Raw genomic sequence first — 23,858 nt, forward strand, 5'->3', positions numbered from 1 at the left:
AAAGCTGTGGCACAGCAGTGAGGTATATCTAGCTGAACTCTTCTGGGATCTGTCCTGGTATCCTGAAAGCCGTCTGCCCGGTTTGATCCAGGGTGCTTCTTGGACTAGATGTGGCAAAGCTTGCACGTGTCTCTATTGTGCAGCTGGTCCTGTGGAGGAACTGCAGGAAGTTCTCGTGGCCTGAGCCCTCGTGGCTGGACACGGCCAACTCCATGGGTCGGGCAGTATAGCAGCGCCTCAGCTTACATAGCTCCTCCCTGATCTGCCGGTTAAGAAGCCCATAGAAAAATGGGTTAACAGCAAATGAGGAGTATGCCAGCCAGGTGACCGTTTCCTCCAGGCCCTCGGGGATCTGGGGTGTTGCGTCTAGTATCAAACGGAGGTGGAACGCAAAGTAAGGCAGCCAGCAGATTAGAAACTGGCCAACGATAACCACCAGAGTGAGGGCAGCTTTGCCGCCTCCAAAAGCCCGCTCACGCATGAACCTGCGAGGAGCGTTGCGTGTTGTGATGATGGTAGTCTGGCTGTTTATCGAGTCGGACCGATGCTTCAGCTGACTGTTTGTCCAGGACGGCAGAGGTCCATGCTGCCGGGCAGCCACGCGGGCCACCTTGTACACATTACAGTAGACGGCAAAAATCACAACAGCCGGCACACAGAAGCAGGCGACACTGAAGAGCACAGAGAAAATACGTCTGTGGTCACTGTGGCTCCAGTACAGCGAGCAGTGGGCAGCGCTGATGGAGCTGCGGCTGCCGTAGGACGGCCATCCAAACACGGTGGACAGCCCCAGCACAGCAGAGGCCACCCACACCATTACCACCACTGCTGCAGTCAGCTTCAGAGTCATCTTCACCTCGTAGCGCATGGGGTGGACAATGTAATAATAACGTTCCACGCTGATGGCTGTGATGGTGAAGATGGAGGCAGCCATCAGTATCACGTTGAGGAAGATGTAGACCTGGCATTCCAGCACAGTGAACACCACACCGGCAAAGTACGGGGAGCTGGAAACAATGCCAAGTGGCATGAGCAAGATGGCACACAGCAGGTCCACTGCACAGAGGTGACACACAAAGGCAAACTTCCTGAGATGAGGGGCTTTGATGACAACCACCAGAACAGCAGTGTTGGCCAGGATTGCCAGAACATTCAGGGTCACCATGAAAAATATCCCTGTCAGGTCCTTGAAGCGTGTTTGTGGGTTTGGAAGAGCGCCCAGATGTCTGCTGGGAGCAGAGGGCATCGGTGCCCATTCAGCGGTGCTGTCATTGTACTCAGGGGTCAAAAATGTGCTGTTCTCCTCCATGATTCATTATAAAGGTTTCAAAGTGCACATCTGTACTCCAGCCTCCTCCATTATTCAGTGACGAGGCCAACGGGTCATTCACACATCAAATTAAACAGTCTTCACTCCTGTAAAGAGAAAATAAAGCCTTTCAAACAAACAAAAAAAAGACATTTAAATTTGCATCAAGTAATATTTTGCTCACCTGGGAGTCAACCTATGAATTCAACAATTTTGAATTGATACGACAAACCTTTTAGCAAACATTTGCTTATTGACACATTCAGCAGATACGCAGCAACATGCACATTTATCTAGAGACATATTTGTGTCCACTTGATCAATACAAGAACGCAGTCCACACATTTCGAGTCGTTTTTAACACACACTGCTTAAATACGCTGCCTGCAGCAGCTTAAAAATGACACAGAGAAGGCAAACCAGAACAGAACAGCTGTAGGCTGAAAAACTAAAACAATGAGCTGAAATTGCTGTAGAGCTGAGAGGAACTGCAGCTGGTAGGTAAAGTCTCTGCGGGTTCTTCTGTGCTGTGTACATACATCTACTGATGCCTAGTCTGGACACATCATCAGTGATGTACCTGGATTCACTGGGCGTTTCGGGTCTTTCAACTATCATACGCCCTCCTCCAGGTGACCCACCCGGGGTTTATCAAGTCCCGGCTTGCGTCCAGACAGCTAACTAGCTACCATGACTCCATGACTGCGTGTTCTTCTCAATGAGCTCATGTGAAAATATCCATTAAATGTGCTTTAAACACACAGCTGAACAACAACATAGAGTTTACGTGGTGCTGTTAGGTTAGTTGTTACTTTTTAGACCGTTCCTGAGTGTTTTATGTTTCAAACTCTATACCTCCAGTTCATAACACAGATTTTTTGTTCTTAATATTTAGTTTCTGAGCTCAAGGTGACTTGGCAACATGATGACTTGACAAAAGGTCCTCGAAAACCACAGAAGACTTTACAACTTCTTTTTAGCCTGAGTAGTATCAACCCAGATTTTCAGTTTTATTTATTCACTGTACCAATGGTAGATGAATATTCATTCTTTCATTCATTTTCTGTAACCGCTTGTCCTATGGAGGGTCGTGGGAGGGCTGAGGCCTATCCCAGCTGTCACTGGGCGAGAGGCGGGGTACACCCTGGACAGGTAACACGGAGCTAACACGGAGAGACAGACAACCATTCACACTCACGCCTACAACCAATTTATAATCACCAGTTAACCTAACCAGCATGTTTTCTGAATCTGAATCTGAATCATGTTTTTGGACACTGGGAGGAAGTCGGAGTACCTGGAGAGAACCCGTGCAGACACAGGGAGAACATGCAAACTCACAGAAAGGTCCCAGTCGGCCGATGAATTCAAACCAAGAACCTTCTTGCTGTGAGGCATTGGTGCTAATCACCGGTAGATGAATATAATCACTGAATATAAACATCCAATAATATCTATTGTGGCATTATAAGAGAAAGCACACACAGGCTATTCAATAAGGGTTTGCATTATTTGTGGGAGTACTGAATAAGAATAAGAATAAGAATAAGAAAACTTTTATTTGTCCCACAATAGGGAAATTGCAGTTTGCAACAGCATGCAGAAATGACAGAGATAGAATAGATGGACAATATCTCTTTAGTGAGGAAGATACATGATCAATAGGAATAATTCATGGAGGACACCTTGTTTCTCCTCCATCCATCCCCACCCTTTAGAAATGAAAGATAATGAGTGTGCTTGTTTTAGCCCAGCTGCAGGGAACGGGCTGCATTGATTAGTATGAGTTCAGTGTCACCCTTCACCCTACCATCAAAGGGGACGCCTCTTACCAGAGGCGCTCTATTCCCAAATCACAATTTATAAACGTTATAAATTGTAGTTATATGTCTACTCATCTTGTCCTGACAGTCATAAACAGGACTCAGAAGTACGACTGTGGAGGAAGCTTTGTCCTAAATACATGTGCTCTCTGTCTGCCAGCGATCCACTGCCGCTGTAATCTTCTCTGGTGGACAGCTATTGGCATGCCACATTAGCACCGAGATTTATCCCCATGAAGGACGGGTACGTGTATATTGCTGTACAGTCCGTATTATGTAAGGATGCCCCCGTTTTAATCATGTTCCAGTTGCAGCTCAGCATATGTTAAATCCTTCAAGTCCGTGTTTTAATTCTGAGCAGGATGTTCATTTTTAAGCCACAAGCCATTTCCAGTTGATTTAGCTCTCTAAAGACTTTTGATTTCTTTATTTTAACAGAAAAAAAAAACATGCAGTCGATTTTGTCTCACCTGTAGTTCTTTTTGTAATGTATTTTTACTATTAAGAAGAAATCATTTTTAATTTCTAGCTTTTTTTAAGGCGGTTTAGAGAATTATGCAGGTCTATTATGCCTAATAAAGCTCTATTACAGTGAATTTTAACCTCCTTAGTCCCACCATTTGTGTCTACATTAAGTGCATACCTAATTTTGATGCATGTAAGTTGACATATTGTCTGTCTCTCTGTGTTAGATTGGCAGCCAGTCTACGGTATACCTCGCCTCTTACCCAGTGACAGCTGGGATAGGCCCCTGCTCCCCTGCGACCCTCCAGAGGACAAGCGGTTACAGAAAATGAACAAATGAATGGAGTTGCAAGTCCTAACACTTTCTTTTTGTCAAATCAAAAATAAAATGTCCAGCATTAAAGATACTGTAAATGTACATTATATGAAAAAATAAGTTAAGAATTACACACTAAACATAAGAGCTTAAACGCTATGGATAGCAACTCGAAGTGTCTATTGCATTAATTAATCTTAAAATGACTGTGGGCCCCATCCTGTACAGATAAAACATGAGAGACACTGAGATGTGCAGCTTCTTTACCCATCGGTGATGGGTTGATCACAGCAAGCTGAAGTGTGAAAAGTTCTTACAAATTGACTTGGTGTTTGTTGGACACTGGGTGTCAGTATCTTAACAGGTTGTTCCTCCAGCTTCTTTTCTCAGGCTGCGTGATCACTGAATTCATTCATTCATTCAAATATATTAAATCTTTTTAGTACTCAATTTATTATTCATCTGTAATTTTCTCTCGTTTTGCTTGGTGATGAATTCAGTCCTGAAACCACTTAGGCATGCCAGGTGAGGCTGACTACAGTAAGTTTACAGGTGTGCAAACACCTACATAGTGTAGCAACATCTGGTCTTCCCTTTGGTATCATTTGTACATCATCTACCTTTATACTGAGTGTCTCATCCTGGCCCACAATACACTTCGACGAGCGTATTTTAGCCTGATGCTAAGACCATTTAATAATTCTGTTTTAGTTCCTTTCTATTTTGCTGTATCAAATTCTTGTAACGGGAAATAATTGAAGAATTACCAGGAAATGCTACAAAACTAAATGTCTCAACAATGTGATCTGAAAAAACCATATATACTGTAATTTTATATATAATTAATGAGTACAACAAACAATGATATCAAGCTCATAATGAACAAGGTTAGATTTCTCAAATGTTCATAAATACGTACCAAACAACTCTTGAAATGTGCCTGTAGGTCCTTCAAAAGGTTCTTGCAAAGCAGAATACTTCCAAGCATGGCGATAACTCGTTTCTGAAACCTTAAAGTTAAAAAAAATAATTTAAAAAATACATCAAACGCAGGGCCCAGCTGTTGCTTCCAGGTGTGTGAAAGTGATGGTCCACTATCCTGAGCTCCACAGGGAACTATCCTGCTGTTTCGCAACTCCTGGTGAAATTTTCCCAGAGAGACAGCCTTGAAAGAGTAGCCCCAGGAGGGCTGGTACTACCAGAGAGAGAGAGAGAGAGAGAGAGAGAGAGAGAGAGAGAGGTGATGTGCTGTGAGTCCACTGAGACCGCACAGCTCGCTTGAAGGGAAAGGACGGGGAGGGGCCAGCAGTTGGTGGCTGTTCAAATCCCATCTTTCAAGAGGAGATGACTGCATCAATCCGCCACCCACTGACATTAGCCATGTCCCACACACACACTTTCATTAGGCAGTATGTGGCAGTGACTGTCACACATTGTCATCTGCGCTTCTCTTTAGCTTCTGGGAGAATGAGTAGTACCGGTTGGATTTGTTCAGTCCAATTACATTTTTTAAACGCAGCATTTTCTTAATTAAGCTGAGTTAATTATATGTTTTGCTGAAGGCTAGCATGAAACAGGGCTCAGCACTGACATCTGTTGGCTGTTGGGAGGCCAAAACTGAGCACCTCACTGTGCCGATGTAAGAAAAACTCCAAGTAACAGGGGGATAACGGCTCCAAATGTTTATTGGCCCTTGGATTATGAAGCACAACAAAGACACGATAAACATGTTGGAAGAATTAGCACTTACAGCACATTATGAAACTGCATATGAACTATCTAGAAACACAGTATTACTGGTTGTAATGCACAGTTTTTTTCCATGAACACTGGGGTACAAAGGTGATCCCCTGTTATTCTGAAACATCAAATGTCCTACATACACATCATTATCTCACTGAAGGTATAAACGCTAGACAAGGACGGATTTCACAAACCTGTTACACAGGGTCTCATATAAGGAAGCATAAATAAGAACACTTGTTTATTACCATCCACGACCACACATTTAGTAGAGCTACTGAACACCCACGTTCGGTCACTAGGTTACACTTTTCAAACATACAACAGACAAAAACAAAAATAGAAATCTAAAAAGTGTGATCTCAATATCGAAGGCAATCTTAAACGTTTCTATCAGACACGAAATACTGACGGCTGGCAGACGGTGGCTGGAAAGGCTATAACTGAGAGTCGTTTGTCATCGCTCCGTTCTCCGACTGAAACGAAGCATCTTGGCAAAAGGTTTGCTCAACAATACCTTTGTTTTCATTTTTACCCAGCCCCAGTCTCTTCTTCAGTAATTTGTCCTCGTTATTCAACTTTGTTCGGATCGCAGTTTTTATCTGGCTGCTGTCAACGCCGAACTTGGCTTCCACATGATCTAGAGGAAGGAAAAAAAAAAAGAATGAAATCTCTTGTAAATATTGAGCAGTAAAGCTAAACACATTTTATCTCACCAATTATACTTTTCAGGATCTCAGGTGGGAGTTGGGGCTTGTGGCAGTCGTCTCCTGTAAAGGTGTTCCTCCTGCCCTGCAGAGAGTGAGTGGCCAAAGTTTCTCGGTCAAAGAGTATCATGAGCAGCGCTGAGGTGTACTTCTTGTAGTCTGCGATTTCTGCAATGCGCTCATAAAGATTTTTTGGCACTCGAAGGCTCTCGGAGAGATACAGGAAGTTGTGGTCATCCTGAGAACAAAAAAATAACAATGTCAGAAATGTTATTCTGACGGCACTGTTTTTATGAAGTTGTCTAACACCTGAACTTAATAACGGCAATGACATGAAACTAGTTCCTGAGATTATAAATGTAAATGAGCTGAGCAGTCTGCCCACACATGCGCCTCAAGACCCAGAGTACACTGACCTCTGGTATGTTGTGAACTGCTCTCATCTCCACCTCAGGCTCGGTTAAGAAAGACACAGCTTCATCAGCGTTTTGTGGTGCAACTCCGGGCTCGCCTCCCTGCAGGACGTGATCCAGAGTGACTCGTAGTTCGTGTGCCGTGTGCCTCATCTGCATCATGAGAGTGTTCATCTCTGCAAGAAATTGTCACGTCAATGGAGTACAAGAAAACTTTGTGTATTCTTAAAATAATCTGTGTAAAGCTTAGACATGAGAAGAAGACAAGACAAACAATCGAAAATTCCACATTTGATCTGCTCTTATATATAATAATTTACATTTATATGGACTAAATGTTGCTTCCTTCTATACTTATCTTTACAAGTATCCAAACTTAGCAGAGATTATATAAATAAACAACAATATATTTGATTTATTCATTCATTCATTCATCTTCTGTAACGGGGTAACGGTCGCAGGGTCTGCTGGAGCCTATCCCAGCTGTCATCGGGCAAGAGGTGGGGTACACCCTGGACAGGTCGCCAGTCTATCGCAGGGCTAACACTGAGAGACAGACAACCATTCACACTCACATTCACACCTACGGCCAATTTAGAGTCACCAATTAACCTAATGAGCATGTCTTTGGATGGTGGAGAACCCACGCAGACACAGGGAGAACATGCAAACTCCACACAGAAAGGCCCAGTCGGCCCATGGATTATATTTGATTTAAATTTGCAAATTTTTATATACTCAAATCTAGATTTTTGCGGTCTCGTTAATTCTGCAATGTGGTGCCAGTTAAAATAAAAATAGGAATGTCCCTGCATGAAAAGCTGCATTTAAACCAAAATAAATAATCATTAATTATTGGGAACCTGTTTAACATGCATTAACTCTAATGTCCTACTATAGACAAATGCTATACTGTTCGGTTTAAGATGAGCTGCCGTGTACTGACCAGATATAGTGAATTACTGTATAAAAATAATTACAGTGCAATTATGCAACTCCTTTTTATTCGAAAAGTTAGTTTAATTATTCAGCTGCTATGGACTGATAAAGCATTAATTTAATTTATTGTATTGTCAATTAGATTAGAATTTGAATCCGAATCAGAATCAGTTTGTAATCAATGTTAGTTTGACCCAAAGAAATGACGTGGGACGAGATCTGATAATAGCTAGTGTCGCACCTATCTATAATAAAAATGTATGTGTTTTTTTTTAGGATATTAATTAATATTAATGAATTACTCAATTAATATCCCAATTAACTCATTAAGTAATCATCTGTCCACCCACCTTTGAGTTCCCTCAGCTCTCTCTCGGCCAAAATCCTACATCTGCGTTCATACTTCAGCTGTGCCTGCAGTTGCTCTATTTTCATGAGAAGGCTGATGGTGTCTGTTCTGATGCCTGGACTTCCAACATTTTCTTCATCGAAGTCAATAGTTTCAGGCTGCCAGATGGGAAAAATAAAAAGATAGAGAGAAAGAAAGCAGACAGTGAGATGCACATGAGTAGATTTCAGTCACAGTTTAACAGCTGAGATCCTCACCTCGTTGTTGGGAAAGGAAGAGTAGCTGGACTCCTCAGCCAACCTGTACTTATCCTCCACTGGATCACAGCCAAACTCATCTGTCACGTTGCCGATCTTTATCATCTTCACTGGGGGCTGAGTTGAAGTCGCTCCTGATTCCCTCTTGGGAGGCATGGGAGGGGAAATATCTGGAGAGAGTGAGAAGGTTGGCCTGTTGATATGTCAAGCTTCGCTTTTCTGCACAAACTTGGGAGTCAGAACTTTTTGTTTTTTTTCCTCTCCAGCCACTTCAGCGACATTTTGTCTGTTCGTGTCCAACTCATTCATACGAGACTAAACTGGGTCTTGGTTCAGGTTGCATCCCCCTCCTCCTGCCTCCTCAACCCCTCCTACTAGCCTTCAGCTGGAGCCACTGATACAAAACTCCATTTCAGAACATTTTTTTTTTTTTTTTTTCACGTGATATTTAATGTTAGGCAGCGTTAGAGGAGCCTCACCTGGACGTTCAGACTGACTTCAACGACAAACTGTGGACACAGTCACTGAGGACAAAGACAGCGCAGTACATGAAAATACTGCGTAGTAGAGGAAGTAGTAGTACTACTGCAGTAATACAGTAGATGGGTCCTGATATAATTGCGGCAAATATCTAACAGCCGCGCGTAGCGTTTACGGTTAAATATGTGTGAAATACGTGCCCAATATTTGTCTTTCACTGTGTATGGTTCACCTGTATATATGATTGCTGTGCTATGAAATTTATATTTTTACAATTGTGTGCGGAACAAAGCTGTGGAAACTTATTCCCCGGGGGAAGGATTTCGCCCCAGTACAGTTTCCTGTTCATCCATGTTTCAGAATTGACCAATCAGGTTCCAGAGTTTTAACAAAGGGCGGGGCGTTTAAAAATCGACGTGGCTGTTAGCCAATCAGCGCGCGCTCCAACCAGATTTACACTTCCTAGTTTGGTTGCAGTCTACCCATGTGGGTTCAATGTTGACTTGCTTGTAGGGAAAGTTGGAGACTTAACTCTGTGAAAGGTTTGCGTTTATTCTGAAACGGTGCTTGTCGCGTTTCAACATGTCTTCGTCGTTCTTCATAAAGACGAAAGGAAATCCCAAACTAGCCAAAAAGGGGAAAAACACAGCGGTGTCAAAACGGAAAGTAAGTAAACTGAACTGTTAGCAAGTAAGCTAAATAAGCACTGTTAGCTAACCAGCAGTTTGACTCATGCTACTTTCCTGATCTAACTTCTAAGGCAGTAATTAAACTTGATAGCGCACAATTATATTAAATTCATATTTTCGTTTTTCTGGTGCAGGGTGATGGCGACTCAGCCGGAAAAGGCAGCTTAAAGGCGAAGAAACCCAGCTCCAAGTACAACGAAGAGATTTCCAGCGACTCTGAGACAGAGAGGTGCATTTCTTATAATGTTGTTTGTGGCGCCTTAAATGAAAGCACAGCTCTTACTTAATCATTTGTGATCTTTTTATTTTTCATTTCTCAGTCACGCAGTGTCCAAGAAGAGACAGTCAAATGAGGAGATTGAATATGACGAAACTCCACAAGAAAAGAAACTTAGATTGGCGAAACTATACCTTGAGCAGCTAAAGGAAGAAGGTAAACGCACCGACACAACATTAAAGTGTAAGAGGGCGGTCAGTGCCAGGGGATACTAACGGATGATTTGTTCTCATCAGAGGAAAAGAAAGCGGAAGAAGACGCCTTTGAGGCAGATCTGATTGCAGGGAGACTTCAAGAAGAAGTGGTAAGAAGTGGTTTCTCTGAGTGTAGAGTGTAATGTCAAAGATATAAGAACTAATGTCAATTATTTTTTTGACATTTCGCCATAATCAGAAGTCTATGAGGAGCTTAAAATCATGTATACTGACCATAATGTTCAGGGTATATACATCCATATATGATCAGGTTCATCTGTAGGTAAAGATGCTGCTCTGGGTTGTAGTGATTTGTGAATGGTTTTGTGAACTTTCTCCCCTCTGCTCAGTTTTGACAAAAAGAAAAAAACATCAGATTTTACGTAGAGTGCAAATTCTGCATTGAAATCGCTCAATTGCCTGCGATGCAAATCTTTGAACTGTCTGGAATTTAGTGGGTATTAATCGCAAACACATCCAAACGTTTAAGACGCTGGCATTGTGTTGGATGTAATCGAAACGATAAATTACTGCACATTTATGTCAATCCTTCTGTGTGTGATTTTTCTCCTCAGCTTGAACAGAAAGGAAAACTCCAGCGGCTTATTGCCAAAGATGTAAGTATGACCATTTCCGTCCCTCCTGCTGCACGTCCAGTATGGTTGGTGGGGTGGGAGCTCCCGGTCTCGTAGACTGGCTTTTATTAATGAATTTATTTTTACATCTTTTTAGATCATACCACCAGATCCTTCAGAGATCAGAGTGTTGAGAGGACACAAACTTCCAATTACCTGTCTGGTCATCACAGCAGATGAAAAGTGCATCTTCTCTGCCGCCAAAGACTGCTCCATCATTAAATGTTAGTATAGCAGTCAATTAATTTAATGGCATTCAGGAAAACGTGTACGAAAACAGTTTTACAGTTACTCAGTTAAGTGCCACTGTTGTATCTCCAGGGGATGTTGAGAGTGGGAAGAAACTGCATACAATACCTGGAGGAAGGAAAGGAACACAGGATCGCCATGTTGGACATACAGCCCACATCCTGTGTATGACCATATCTTCAGATGGAAAATACCTGGTGAGTAGTCCTCCTCTCAGTTCCTGCTTCTATTAAGTTTGGAAAACCAGCATATCATATCTATGTCATATCTTTTCAGGCCACTGGAGACATGAACAAACTTATCATGATTTGGGAGGCGGAGACTTGTAAACATCTATATACGTTTTCAGGACACAAAGGTCCTGTGTCGGTACGTTCTCAGTCTTTCTCCTACATTTTGAATACAGCTGGACACACTTTCTACCTTTATATATGTTAACGACTGTCAGCCCTCCTGTGAGTTATATAAAATCCTATCACCTTCCCAGGGGCTTTCGTTCAGGAAGGGAAGTCATGACCTGTACAGCGCCTCTCATGACCGCTCAGTCAAGGTGTGGAATGTGGATGAGAATGCATACGTGGAGACTCTGTGAGTACCCGATCAGAAAATCATTTCTCACTGCCCAACACTTTTCTGTCGCCTCTAAATGTGTAAACTTACTTTACTCTGGCATCTCTGTAGCTTTGGCCACCAGGACGCTATCACAGGACTGGACAGCCTCAGCCGCGAGCGCTGTGTGACTGCAGGAGGACGGGACCGCACCGTGAGGGTGTGGAAGATAGCTGAGGAGTCCCAGCTGGTGTTCCACGGCCACGAGTGAGTTTTAATGTGTTGCCACCTGTTGGCCAGCAATTTTGTTATAAATTTGCCCCGTTACGCACTGATGAATGGAAACAGTTTTAAAATAAGAATATGTTAACCACATGGCATACATCTCCCACTGTCGTCCCCTGTGTAAACCTGTGTATTTGTTGCTTACATGTTTTGTATTCTATGGATTTACGCGTGACATAACACAAACTGTCCAGGATAACTGCGTTATCGCAAGACCATTAAAAAGACCAAATGTCACTCATGCCAGGGCATCACCAGTTAAAGAGTAATATGTCTGCATAGGGCGTAACTTTACAGCGTAACTGTAAAAGGTGCAAAATAAGGGTAGTAGACGGTAAAATGATGCAAACAAGTCTGCACCATAATCTGTAGCATTTTATAGAACTGCTATTGGTGCAAAATTAGACCTCAGTTCCTCCCGTCCCCCTCAGTTTCTTTGAAGGAAGCAAAGTCATTTCAAAAACAGCAGAATATGATTTCCAAACCGTGAAAGAAGGGAATTTAATATACTCTTTTGAGCATTGCTTGTCTAATAGCTTTAAAAGTTTTCTGTGATTTATTAAGTTTTGAGAAAACTGAATAGCTATTATGTAAAATTTATGGCATTGTAGACAACAATATTTATAATCTCTAATACTCGTATGTACTGAAAGATATGCATAATGTGTTAATTTTTTTCCATCAGGAGCTCAATCGACTGTATCCAGCTCATAAACGAGGAGCACATGATAACAGGAGCTGATGATGGGTAAGATACAGATTTATTTATTTTTTTAAACATTCATATCTTGGTTATGTTTTTTTTTTTTTTTTCCTTCTGGATCTCATTGTTTCTCCTCCGTGCCCCCTCTGAATTTTCTCCACTACCTCAGCTCTGTGTCTCTTTGGAGCGTCAACAAGAAGAAGCCCCTCGGCACGGTGAAGCAGGCTCACGGTTGCCATGGCGACGCAGGGCTGGAGCAGCCTCATTGGGTCGCTTCAGTGGCGGCGCTCCAGAACTCGGATACCGTTGCCTCAGGTGCCTCTGGCTGTGAGAGTCCCCTTCACAATCACACATTATTATTATTATTATAAACATGATGCATTAATTAAACTTTCTCACTGCTGGCTTATGTAAATAATGCATTTTTTCACAGACTGGTTGGCTTATACATTAAAACATTATAACAACTGAGATTTTATGTGTAACTAAGCTGCAGCCGAGACGTTTTAATTTGTGCAGGGATAATATTGGCTCACGGTTGTTCTTCTGTGCAGGTTCCCACAACTCACAGGTGAACGTCTGGAAGTGTGGCCAACATTATCGAGGGCTGGAGCTTCTATTCAGCATACCGGTGGTAAGATCTTTCTCTGAGCCGCAAGATTTGCAAAGCAATCCTGGCTGCAGCCACAATATCTGTGTATTTATTTTGTCTTCCCTGTCTTTCCTCTCCCAGACTGGTTTTGTCAACAGTCTAAAGTTTTCAAGCTCCGGTCAGTTCTTGGTGGCTGGAGTTGGACAGGAGCACAGGTAATTTTTGGATGCTCATGTTTCCATAGAAACTATCAGCAGGGTCCTTGACAACTAATCAAAGTCAGTACAGGGTCGTGTTCAGTGACACGGCCACTAGATGGCAATGTTGGTCCGTCTCTCAGCCTCAGGTCGAAACTCATCAGACTTGGTTTTTCAGTGTAGACTGTCCGGATGTTCATCAAATGAGGCAGATCACAAGAAGAAGAATAGATTAATGGACTGTATGAAACTCAGCTGTTGGATAAATGCATTTAAAAGTGGTTGCTTCTTTTTGTTATGGAATATAGAAGATCACTTATAAACCTGTCTCATACTTGAAAATGGATTTAATATATAAATAAATTAACATATCTATTTAAAACTATCATCTTGAGGGAAAAATAAATATTCCATGATAATATAAAGCTGTGATGCAGAACTGGTATTTCGCCTTATAACATGCAACACTTTAATGTGCAGTTTAATACCAGTTACATTTGGTTTCAAATACCCCATTAAATGTGTTTTATGCTGATTTGCCTAAAGTTAATAGAAATTCTGAATCTCGGCCATCTGAACAGAACCTCCAGGCTGGTCAGGCTCCAGCCATTTCAAAGAACATTGGAAATAAGCACTCTCCTCAGGACTGACTTTCACAGTTAAATGCAGTTTCTGTGATTAGATCACAGTGAAAAACGGGATATTTTTAATAGGTTGTTTGACGCTCAGATCACGACAAACGAGAGTAGATCATGAAACAGCGGTTCATCCCTATTCTGTTGTACTGCATCAGGTTTAAAGCCGATATTGTTTGTTTCATTCGCAGGTTGGGCCGCTGGTGGAGGCTAAAAGAAGCCAAGAATGGGATTTATGTTATTCCTCTTAAAAGGAAGCCTTCTAATCCTGGGGAAGCCAAGATGACTGAATAATGAATTGTTAAATGTTTTTTGTTTTTGTAAATTAAAGATTTAAAAACAGCCCAGATATTTTCTTTAATTCAGTTTACTCGGGAGAAAAAAAAGTGTTTCTGTGTTTCGTCTCTGAGTTTTGTGGGTAAAAAAAGAGAAGAAACTGATAAAAGCTGTTGGACTAAGACTTATTTATTCTACTTAATGATAGAAAAGTTTCTACAGTAAGTGTGTGCTGGAGGATGGTTTGAGCTTCACCCTAGCTTACTTGGCCATGTTAATTCCTTGCATCGAAGTTATTATAATGTGAGAGACTTGATTCATTTCAATATAGAATGTGACTGACTATGGATGATTTGCATGTACAAGCAATGAGAGTTTAGCTACTTTACACTACTTGACTACTATACTGAAAATGAACGGAAGCCAAAGTGTTTTGTTTAATTACAAAAGGGATCCATCAGGGTATCACTGGGCAACACAATCTGTTAACTGATAGTATGTCAATGGTAATTATTACTGTTGAACAATTGTGTTTAATATTTGCACTGTCCTGCAGATGTCCTCTTAGGCCATGGCAGGAGTGTTGGAGTCCTTCAACTGTTTTCACTATTGTTATTCATGTCATTTACGTAATAGAATATAAGCAACATAAATATTAGGGAGGAATACCTGCATTACTGCGGTTATGGTTAAACAAAATTAGTCTATTTAGTAGTTAAAGTTGAGTCTGGATGGGCTGCAGATTTATTAAACGTGCATTTAAATAGAACGGACCAGCAGACGATGGGTACAATTTGAAATCCCGAAAAATAAATGAGAATCAGAAAATTGTCAATTCGGTTAAAATAGACTAGACTCTGAGCTGCTATGAGTCACCGCTTTTAATATGAATACTTGTGAACAAAAAGCAGAGCAATTTCATCTTTTTAATATGAAAAAAAAAACATTTTATTTACATAAATTACAAGAAAGCACACACTGTTATACCAGTCTACATTAACACATGTCCTTTATATTGTCTAGTTGCCTAGTTTTCTTCACGTTCACTATGGTTAGTCACACATTTTGTTTAACAGAAGGGCTAAATTCATCTCGTAGCATTTTATTTTTTGTTTTTTTTCTGTGTCTAAAACATTTGGATATATTCACAGCACTGTAAGGACAAGATAAGAACATCCTTTTGTATAACACTATTGCTTCACAACCACCCATTTGACAACAAGACTCTTCAGGACAAGGCACGGTGCATTTAATCACATCTATCTGTAAACCAAGGAGATCACAGCATATTAAATCTATACAAAAAGGCTTTACAGTTGATACATACTGCTCGCTGTAGCAACATCATTTAGCTTTCACAGTTAAGAGTTACCCTCGCTGCTGTCAGTCTACCCCGGCAGCGTTATCTCTCTGACACATGTTAGATGGCGTGGATGACTGATAATGGGATGGTCTCCTGTGCTAAGAGAAGAACCGTTTTCACAAAGACGACGTTGTGGAGTCCACCACCTCGCGGCCGTTACAAACCGCTGGCACGTAGTTGGAGGCTGATCCTGAGAGAAAAAAGAGCAGCAATGTTAGCCATGCACGAGCGTTTCACTGATAGCAAACACAACTGTAAAGCAGAGATAAGTAAATGAACAAATCTGCACTTGACACTGGGTCTCCAAGTACAAGTTTGAGGTACTTGTACTTTATGTTTTACATTTTATACACAAAACATAATCAGTAAACTATGATGCATGGTTACAGATCAAATTTTATATATAAATACATATTAATATACATAGCTACAACAGGTGGAGTTTGCGTATATGACAACTGAATGCATATTTTTCCAGACAACTATTCTGTACTCTGAAAGGGGGACTTTTAATGGAATACTTTTCCACAGTTGCTAATTTTACGTAAGCAAAAACTTTCAGTCTTCACGTTCATTTCAGACAACAGAATTCACTTAAGTCCAGGAGAAGAGATAACAGCAAAATAAGCCAGTGTAAGCCTTTAAATGCACCATATTAACTTAATGTGTCTCGTATTTTTATTTAGTTTGCGCCGTGGACACGCTTAGTGTATTAATTAGCTCCAGATAAGACTTGCTGCTCTTATTCAACATGAAGAGAAACATAATGACTGGATGTTAATTGCTCAGCCACGCTAATGCAAAACCACAGAAACAAGCAGAAAGAAACTTTTAATGCCGCTGAATTTTCTTTGCTTGTGCTTCATGTTTCATCAAATAATCAGAACGAAATAAAAACGGAAGTAAATGCAACATAGAGCAGTACTACTGCACCAGCTTTATTCTGAAATTCTGAAATTTTAGACCATTTGAGATGATTTACGCCTTACGTATCTATATGGGAAGTCAATAGCTACTGCCAGCTGCAAGCTAGCTTAGCATAAACACTGGAAAGCTATAACACCAAAGGTAACAAAAGCGCCTCCACCTCCACCTCTGAAACTCACTCACAAACTCATGTACTTAATTAACACCAAAAATTTAATCTTAAAATAAAAAGTTGAAGTTCTGTTAAGTACAGGACAAATTTGGATGTTTTGTATTACTAACTAGTATGTTTTAGAAGCTGGCAGGTATCTGAACACTTGAAAGAACATGAATATTTTCACAGCCTTAGGTCTTAGGTAACTTTTTGTAGAACCTGAACCGACTCCACTGCAGCTGCCATCACCTAAAATGATAGCCCTGACTTGAGCTGTTTCGCTGACCAGTGAGTTCATCCAAATATGACTGGTGTCGCGATGTCGAAGAAAATCATTGTGGCCCGGGACACATTCTAGTTCACGCTTCTGCAAGGATGTGGTCATACGAGGCCCAGGACACCAGGACCGAATGCGTTCTTGATTCATCTTGGCTGTGTTCACACTTGTACCTTTGGCATGTTCAGACTACCAGTTTGTCACTTGTCACTGTGCGATGGGCTTGATGCTCAACAAATCCATTTTCAGAGCTTCAATGATGACAGACTTCTATTATATTTCCTGTTGTGTTTTGTCTGAAAAATGGAAGAAAAACTTGCCTCTATTCTTGTCGTTATCCAGCTCCCAGTGTAAATAAATCATACACTTTTGTCTGCAACATTCACAGCATGAATGCATGAAGCTGTCTTGTGACCGAAACGCCCAAGACATGGGTTGAAATATAATTTATTCAAATGTTGAACAATTCCTTTAAATGTTAATGTCGCATTTAAATATTTCCAGACATAATCGTCACTCACTAGCCCTCTACAATCCAGGGTATAATTAAGTGACTACTTTTGATTTTACCTTTATATTTCACCTTAAAAACAGTTCACCATGCCTTGTTTGGTGTCATTTTTTTTTTTCAGCAGAACCTCAAATGTGTGACTTTTTTTCATTTTGACATACAGTATTACCACTTTGGACCTAAAGTCACAACAAAACGAAAAATCCAAGCAGGAAAAAGTTTAATTTTTTACTGTGAAAACCACAAACATGTTTAACGAACCGTTTTTATAAGTTGGAATGCAAATATAAATTGTAAATTACAAAAACTTACAAATTTAGCAAGCAACAAAGTTCTATACTACTATTTATATTAAAATGCAGACCTGGTTGTCCTTCATGTGCCTTTCTGTCGTATTTTAAATTATTTTGGTATGTATAATACCGAATACAGCATTTTAACATGAGATAAAGTGCCAAGAGTGTGTTGGTACCTTTTGAGTAGCTGGAGCTTGGAGCGGAGGCAGAAGTAGATACCGTGGCACTGAAGCGGTTGGCCGTGGCCCTGAGCGTGGCCACATTTTTCTGGGGCTGGAACAGGATGATGTGGATCTTGGGGGCAAAGAGGCAGCCGAGAACGACGGAACCACTTAGACTGACAGAGATGCACATGGTGGTTGTCTGCACCTGTGCACAGAGAGAGAGAGAGAGAGAGAGAGAGAGAGCGCGGAAGAGTGTGATGATGAATAGATCAGTCTAAGCTTGGATTTTCTTCTTTTGTCTTCAAAAGGACTAATGAAGTTTGTTCAAAGGCCACCTGGCTCCAGAACTCCTCACACACACACACACACACACACTCCACAGCCTTTGATCAAATCAGTTCACTCACAATTTTATTTCTTCCCTGCTCTGGTTACTCCCACTCACTCCTTCTACGATTATCCCTGAATCATTTGACCAATCTGTTCACTTTGCACTTTTCCAAGGGTCACTCAAAAGCTAAACATGGCCTCCATGTCACATATACACTCTAGCTTCACCCTGACATAAGGATTAAAGGATCAATTAGTGGATTAACGGGAAATACTAATTCAGTTTGAAATTAAAACCGAGGGTGTCCTGTGGTGTCTGGCAACAGTATGTTGTTAGTGGGGGCCTTTGGGTCCTATGGGTTGAGAGGAGGGGCCTCTGTGGATCATCCCACAGATACTTGATCAGTTTGGGATCTAGTGAATTTAGAGGCCAGGTCAACACCTTCATGTTTTTTTTTAGTTGTTCCTAAACCGTTTTTGTGTGTGTGCGCCTGTGTCAGGCTGCATCCTGCTGGGGATGTCTGCTACCGTCAAGGAGTGTCATTGCTATGGGGTGGGGGTGTCTGGTCTGCTCTAGGTGGGTGGTACATGTCTAAGTAACATCCACATGAATGCCAGGTCCAAAAGTTTCCCAGCGGAGCATTATATTGTCACAAGATGGTCGATGTTATTTAGTTCTCCTGTCAGTGGTCATAATGTTGTGGCTAATCGGTTTACATGCTAATTGTCAAATTAATACTGCCAGCTAATCCTGCAGTCATATCTGAAAACTGAAATCTCCTATGCCCCGTTCTATTTCATGTAGTTAATATGCTGACATTATTAGCTACAGTTTCATTTTCAATTATGAATATGTGTGTGTGAGGTTTTCAGTTATGCACATTAGCAATTTCAATTGTGCATTTGTATGTGCATGCATATGAGGGCAGGAAAGAGAATATGGGCAAAGCACAGCTGGCCGTCCTGGAAAGTCAGGGCCTTGTTAGTCATATTTCAGCTGCTAATGTGAGCTGACTGCTGGGGTCATCTTCCTGAGCTCCATCTCTTCCCACCCCACTGGTTACCCCTGCAGTCCAGGAACTTCTATTTGCAGAACCGCAGCATGAAATGAAAACCCTCCCAAACATATTGCACAACAACAGAACTGCAGAAATGAGTGAAGTCTTCGCACATTTTAACTTAAAAAAACAACTGGTGAACGCACCACCAGGACTGCAGGTCAGTCGTACTAAGGTAGTCTGTAGCTCCTGACCTCTTTAAGCCATAGAGATGACATTCTAGCAGCTATTTCCCGTAGTTGGCTGTGTGATATTTGCATTTAGTTGGATTTAACTGGATATGTCTGTTTTTAATTCACTATTTTAATTTAACACAATATATCATCTAAAAATCTACTGAACAATAAAGACTGTTAAAATAACCAGTATATATATAACTCACACTACAGCCACTGACCATGTCTATGAAGAACAGGAAAATGAGATGTAAATAATTTACCCTTGAAGGTTTCTGAGCAGAAGAGAATAAACGTATCTTTCAATGAAACCTTGAGTTCATCATGATTCACTGGGCAACAAGGTTACTCTCTCTCTCTCTCTCTCATTAGAATATTTCTGCGCTATCCAACTCTAATTTGAAATGTGGCAACTGAACCCGCGGCCATTATTATTGTTGTCACACAGAACCGAGCCATCAAGGTCTCTGTTTCAGTGCCAAACTTCTCATTCCTTCAATTACTCCCTGTGCTGCCTCTCTAGTATGAAGCCTTATGCTCTACATCGTTCAGCTGGTCTCTTAAATCCCACTGAGGGTCAGAAAGGGTGGTTTTCAGCTCATGATTTGTGTGAAAGGAAAGCTGATCACTACAGACGTGTGAAGCCTGAGGTACCTCATGATGATACAAAGCGGGTGTGATCCTGGACCTCCCCCCATCTGTTTGCAACGGCAAAGGCCTTGTTGCACACCTTGACCAAAATGCTGTGGCAGTAGCCTTGGGTCTGCCTGAGGCAACGGCACTCTTTACATAGTCTGTCAGTTTTAAGTCTGAGCTTTAATCTTATTTGTCTAACTTCACACTGCACAGAGAGATTAACTAATTGTTACTCACAGCTTTGAATAAAATGCATATTCTAATTTGTGGCCTGCTGCAACATTTCAGTGCAAACTAGTTGTGAATGCATATGCAGCTCGTTTATTCATGATCATTTGTATGACACAAGGCTAAATTTAGCAATTCAAAGGCCAAAGGCAGCAAAAGTTTATGCCAAAGTGACAACTCTGCAGCAGGTTTTTATTCATTTTTTATTTTTTTTCACTTGACTACTGGGATGGTAGTGCCACAAAACAAGCGAGCACTTTACATCCCTGCTTACAATTAAGTGGGTGTAAGTTCACTATTTAGGGCAGCTGTGATTTAAGCTTGGTATTTAAAAACTAAAACTGTTATAATTCATCTCTTTGCACCTGGAAATGCGTCACTAAAGATTTCATAATGCTGCGATTCAGTGACTCAGTTTGACGGTCATTAATTATTTCTGTCAGTTTATTCAGGCCTGATCTGTCTCCAGAGTCTTTGTTCTTGTCTTGAAAGATTCTGCAGCCCACATGAAAAGAAAGCCTGCTCTTTCATGAGTCCGGGCGAAGGTGATCAAATGGAATGTGAAAGTGACCCGATCTTCTTTAGGAATGGCAAACACACAAGGGGCAGTCATTTGTAGACTTTGCATTATTAGACATCAGTGGACTTGAGCCGTCTATATAGAAATACAAATTATTCAGTTGAATTTTTAAACAAAATATCATGGATATTTACCCGGTAGTCACTGGCAGTGACATAGAAGATGGGCTGAAAGGCGAGCCAGATGATGCAGGTGGTGTACATGGTAAACCCAATAAACTTGGCCTCATTGAAGTTTTCCGGGCACTTTCTTGTCTTGAAAGCGTAGACAGTGCAGAGGATGATGAGGATGCAGTTGTAGGTGAGGGACATGAGCATGCTGGTGTCTCTGCAGTTGCACTTGAGGGTAACCACGTCTCTCCTCTCTGGGCTCACCTCCTTTCGGACCCCTGGCACCTCAACCAGCAGCCAGATAACGGCCACGAGCAGCTGGCAGGAGATAAGGGCGCCGCAGATTGCCACCTGGGAGGCTGGGCTGATGAAGCGTGGCCGCTGGGCTCCGTCTTTCACGCCGCTGAAGATACGAGCGATCCGGTTGGTCTTCGTTAGCAGGGCAGAGTAGCACACTGCGAATGAGGTGCCCAGGCCTAGTCGGCGTAGCGTGCAGACTGCAGTGGAAGGTTTGGTGATGTAGATGAAGGTCATGCTGTAGCACATCAGCACTCCCAGCAAAAGGATGTAGGAGAGCTCACGTCCACTTGCTTTAACCACAGGTGTCTCATTGTTCTTTAAGAACAGGCCGACTACTGACAGGGTGCAAAGTATACCCAGACAAGAGATGGTGACAGGTCCGATTGCCCAGGCATCCTCCCACCGGATGTAATCTTCAGGCAGATCATAGCAGCCAGTCAAGTTAGCCAGAGGCCACTGACCGAAGCTGCAGTCAGCACAGGTGAACTCATCCTGCAGATACTGGTAGGGCTGACAGGGAATACAGATCCAGCAGCACACATCTCCGGGCTGCATGCTCTTCACCTCATTCTTCTTGCAGGGGTCGCTACACTGGGAGGTCGGTGGTACGAAGCCGCGCCAGGGTACCATTGTGGTGTTCAGGGTCAGGTTGTGGTCCCAGTAGCCAACTTTCCTGTAGGTGAACTTGCCATCTTCTTTGTGATAATGGAAGATGTTGTAGCGGCTGATGCTGTCGCCAAAGGAGTCAAAGCGCACCATGCTCAGCGTGTCGACAGGTCTGAAGGGAGCTGGAAGGAAGCAAAAATACAGAAAAGTTGACTTCAAGCTACTGTAAAGGTTTTTAAATATGATAGAAAACTTTAAAACACTTTATTGGTCAATCTCTTCCAAACATAAGAAGAGGAATGTGTCTAAAAAAAAATTGTCCAACTTTATGGGCAACAGAGTATAAGAATATATTTAACTAAATAATTAACTTATTTAGTGTACCATATATGCATCTACTGTATATATTATAGAAAGAGTAAAAGCCCCATATTTTGTGTTTAATGTTTCTGTTCATACAATAAAATGACAACATAACTGTGGAATAGCCTGGCTAACAGAAGAATGTTTCCTACCATTTTATTTGTAATAGTCAGTACTCTCGGAATAGTATGTTCTAGATAAATTCCCGTCCCTTCATTCCTCCAGTGTTAATTCATGTTTTATTTTTGCTAATTGAATAATTACAAAGCCTTTTTCAGCTCTACAGAGGAAATCATATGAAGTCCTAATCCTGTGTCAAGCTTATTTGCAACCACATTAGGTTTACTTCAAAGCTTTCATAGTAAAGAGAATCGGATTCCAGCTATTTAAAAGATTTCAAAAGAATTCACTTCAGTTCAATTCAATTTTATTTATATAGCGCGAATATCCGGTCTGAAACCCGGCCTAAAACTCCCAGAACAAGCATGAAGGTGACGGTGGCAAGAAAAAAACCCACTTAACAGGAAGAAACCTTGAGCAGAACCCAGCTCATATCGAGGTACCCATCTGCCTAAGGCTGGCCGGGTAGAGACCTATCTCATTCGACTGAAACATTTACATCTGTGCTGCTTTCATTGCAGTGTTCACCTTCAAACTTGGTCTTCAAGATGAACTCCTTGTAGAACCTTTTGCCATTGCCTGGTTTCATGGCATCACAGACCTTGGATGTGTTGGAGCACACCGCTTGCCTCATGTTGTGCAGTGCGTATGCCATGGCATAAACTGCATTCACCACGAACATGATCTTGGATTCCTGCTCGAAAGTTCCGTCCCGTAAGCTGCGTTCGCTGCAGCCGTGCTCTTCGAGGCTGCAGCCGAACCGGTGCTCCCAGAACTCCTTGAACCACGGGTTCCTTGTGTTTGTGTAAGGATTCAGTTTGGTAAAGTAGTCTTCAAACTCTCTGATCGGATAGGAGGCCAGTTCAATGGTGAAAGCCCCTTCGGCCGCTGTCTCGCTGCCCCTCACCACACTCTCCTGTGCTCCCCATCCATCGCTGGCCACCCAGGTGAAGGACACGTTCATTCGAGCGGCGGCCACCAGCAGCAGACGGGCGTCCTCGCTGCGGGTGAACAGGATGACCACCTTGGCGTTGGACTTCTGCTGCAGGGAGCGGATCACATTGTCGTAGCCCTGGCGGTTCATGGAGCGGCTGACTTTGGCTGAAGTGGCGATGCATATTTGGCGGGTGCGTGCCTCCTGCTGGAAGGCATCAATCCCAGTCTCCCCATAGTCACCCTCAGACGCTACCGTGGACACGTAGGTCCAGTTGAAGTAACAGAGGATCTCAGCCATGGCCTTGGCTTGGTAGAAGTCAGGGGGCACGGTGCGGGCGAAGTAGTCATAGCGGGTCTTATCGCTGAGCTTAGCGCTGGTGGAGGCATAACTGATCTGAGGGATCTGGAACAACCGCAGAAGGTTGGCCACCTGGAGAAAGAGAGGGAAAAGCATTTGGTCATAAAAATAAAGCTTTATTTTTCAAAATCTACATACAAGATCCATTTCTGTGATTGAAGACATCGTGTGTTTTGGACAGTTGTGGTTACTTATGGTTCATTTTCATTGCATGAGTAATGGGGTCAAGGCCAAGTTCTTCATGCACCTGTGCTCCCCAAACCTATTAGGACTTTCTTTTTTT

General features: G+C 42.1%; 4 protein-coding genes across 6 annotated transcripts in view; 1 reads left to right on the forward strand and 3 right to left on the reverse strand.

The window, feature by feature from the left end:
• Positions 1-1,715, reverse strand: LOC311487387 (putative G-protein coupled receptor). Its single transcript, XM_084543642.1, has one exon. The coding sequence runs from the start codon at positions 1,307-1,309 to the stop codon at positions 29-31; it is 1,281 nt and encodes a 426-aa protein (XP_084399768.1). The 5' UTR covers positions 1,310-1,715; the 3' UTR covers positions 1-28.
• A 3,852-nt stretch (positions 1,716-5,567) lies between these two features.
• On the reverse strand, positions 5,568-9,018 carry LOC311487637 (uncharacterized protein). The gene is made up of 6 exons (XM_084543989.1): positions 8,801-9,018; positions 8,322-8,491; positions 8,066-8,222; positions 6,780-6,952; positions 6,373-6,601; positions 5,568-6,296 (listed from the first exon to the last, which is right to left on the reverse strand). The coding sequence occupies exons 2-6, from the start codon at positions 8,475-8,477 to the stop codon at positions 6,094-6,096; spliced, it is 918 nt and encodes a 305-aa protein (XP_084400115.1). The 5' UTR covers positions 8,478-8,491; positions 8,801-9,018; the 3' UTR covers positions 5,568-6,093.
• A 284-nt stretch (positions 9,019-9,302) lies between these two features.
• rrp9 (ribosomal RNA processing 9, U3 small nucleolar RNA binding protein) lies at positions 9,303-14,149 on the forward strand. Of its 2 annotated transcripts, none has more exons than XM_084542785.1 (15): positions 9,303-9,467; positions 9,625-9,719; positions 9,811-9,923; positions 10,004-10,071; positions 10,537-10,578; positions 10,694-10,820; positions 10,918-11,042; positions 11,122-11,214; positions 11,333-11,433; positions 11,527-11,661; positions 12,365-12,427; positions 12,552-12,709; positions 12,937-13,016; positions 13,116-13,189; positions 13,998-14,149. In XM_084542785.1, exons 1-15 carry the CDS (start codon positions 9,384-9,386, stop codon positions 14,098-14,100), a joined length of 1,461 nt encoding a protein of 486 aa, XP_084398911.1. In that variant the 5' UTR covers positions 9,303-9,383; the 3' UTR covers positions 14,101-14,149. The 2 variants fall into 2 exon arrangements, with proteins under 2 accessions (XP_084398911.1, XP_084398912.1); XM_084542786.1 differs by having other exon boundaries at positions 12,552-12,697.
• Positions 14,150-14,948: 799 nt separating this feature from the next.
• The window catches only part of grm2b (glutamate receptor, metabotropic 2b), a 33,564-nt gene continuing 24,654 nt past the window's right edge, over positions 14,949-23,858 (reverse strand). The window contains exons 6-10 of one of the 2 annotated variants that reach the window (XR_014699009.1): positions 22,810-23,647; positions 20,917-21,980; positions 17,787-17,979; positions 16,977-17,099; positions 14,949-15,635 (exon numbers count right to left, since the gene is read on the reverse strand). Coding sequence is in view for 1 of the 2 variants with exons in the window: in XM_084542784.1 (XP_084398910.1) it covers positions 15,562-15,635; positions 17,787-17,979; positions 20,917-21,980; positions 22,810-23,647 (2,169 nt within the window). In the remaining variant the exon portion in view is untranslated. The remainder of the gene's footprint in view (positions 15,636-16,976; positions 17,100-17,786; positions 17,980-20,916; positions 21,981-22,809; positions 23,648-23,858) is intronic. The other variant, XM_084542784.1, reaches the window with a different exon arrangement.

The sequence above is a fragment of the Chelon labrosus genome (assembly GCF_963514085.1).
Source record: "Chelon labrosus genome assembly, chromosome: 4".
Classification (NCBI taxonomy): domain Eukaryota; kingdom Metazoa; phylum Chordata; class Actinopteri; order Mugiliformes; family Mugilidae; genus Chelon; species Chelon labrosus.

Coding starts and splice junctions, on each gene's coding strand:
- LOC311487637 (XM_084543989.1), bottom strand. CDS start 8,477: ATGCCTCCCAAGAGGGAATCAGGAGCGACTTCAACTCAGCCCCCAGTG. Junction 6,602..6,779: donor CAGTTCACAACATACCAGAG/GTCAGTGTACTC, acceptor TTTTGTTCTCAG/GATGACCACAACTTCCTGTA. Junction 6,297..6,372: donor GATCCTGAAAAGTATAATTG/GTGAGATAAAAT, acceptor TCCTTCCTCTAG/ATCATGTGGAAGCCAAGTTC.
- LOC311487387 (XM_084543642.1), bottom strand. CDS start 1,309: ATGGAGGAGAACAGCACATTTTTGACCCCTGAGTACAATGACAGCACC.
- rrp9 (XM_084542785.1), top strand. CDS start 9,384: ATGTCTTCGTCGTTCTTCATAAAGACGAAAGGAAATCCCAAACTAGCC. Junction 12,428..12,551: donor ATAACAGGAGCTGATGATGG/GTAAGATACAGA, acceptor CCACTACCTCAG/CTCTGTGTCTCTTTGGAGCG. Junction 13,190..13,997: donor GGAGTTGGACAGGAGCACAG/GTAATTTTTGGA, acceptor TTTCATTCGCAG/GTTGGGCCGCTGGTGGAGGC.